This window comes from Pyrgilauda ruficollis, unplaced genomic scaffold (genome assembly GCF_017590135.1).
Source record: "Pyrgilauda ruficollis isolate IOZ18807 unplaced genomic scaffold, ASM1759013v1 scaffold6754, whole genome shotgun sequence".
Taxonomy (NCBI): Eukaryota; Metazoa; Chordata; class Aves; order Passeriformes; family Passeridae; genus Pyrgilauda; species Pyrgilauda ruficollis.
Window position 1 is genome coordinate 1 of NW_024528549.1, and position 857 is coordinate 857.

At 63.7% G+C, this 857-nt stretch overlaps 1 protein-coding gene across 1 annotated transcript; it reads left to right on the plus strand.

Annotated features, from left to right (window-relative positions):
• Positions 1-232: 232 nt before the first annotated feature.
• Positions 233-847, plus strand: LOC121362890 (FERM domain-containing protein 6-like; the record flags this gene model as incomplete). The annotated part of the gene is made up of 2 exons (XM_041484802.1): positions 233-563; positions 643-847. Coding segments are annotated over exons 1-2 (491 nt in total), but the record flags the coding sequence as incomplete, so codon positions are not given.
• Positions 848-857: the final 10 nt, after the last annotated feature.

The following is an 857-nucleotide window of genomic DNA, read 5'->3' on the forward strand; positions in this document are numbered from 1 at the left end:
CTTCTTTTCCTGCTCCTCCTTATTTTCTGTCTTCTTCTTCCTCTTCTTCCTCCACATCTCTTCCTCCTCCCCTTCTCCCTCCTCCTCTGGGACAGAGCTGTCTCCAGCTGTGCCAGGGCTTGGGTGACAATTCCTCTGTGTGCCAGGGCATCCGTGCCCTTCCAGGGTGTCCAGTTCGCCCGGGGGGTGGGTCGTGGGAATCACACTGATTCCTTGCCCCCCTACAGAGAAGAAGCAGTACCGGGAATCCTACATCAGCGACACGCTGGACCTGGACATGGAGCAGCTGGAGAAGCGCTCGCGCGCCAGCGGCAGCAGCGCCGGCAGCATCCGGCACAAGCGGCTGTCCCGGCATTCCACCACCTCCCACAGCAGCTCCCACACCTCCGGCATCGAGGCTGACCCCAAAGCCCGGGAGATGGGGCCCGAGGACGGCTTCTCCGGCGCCGGCGCCCACCGCAAGCTGAGGACCTGCAGCTCCATGACCAGCCACGGCAGCTCCCACACCTCCGGCGTGGAGAGCGGCGGGAAGGACCGGCTGGAGGAGGATTCCCAGGACGACGGTGGGTCGTGCGGGCGCTGGGGTTGGAGGGTGCTCTGAAGGGGCACGGCTGACTCGTCCTGGCTGGTGGTGTCCTGCAGAAATTGAGATGCTGGTGGATGACCCCCGGGAGCTGGAGCAGGCTGGGGAGATGGAGGTGAGCCCCGACATGTGCGTCTACATCACCGAGGACATGCTGCTGTCCCGCAAGTTCAACGGGCACTCGGGTAAGGTGGTGGCCGCTTCTCTTCCCAATCCCCCGGTGCGAGTCACGCCTTTGGGAGCTGGGATGAGGTGGTCTTTAAGGTCCTTTCCA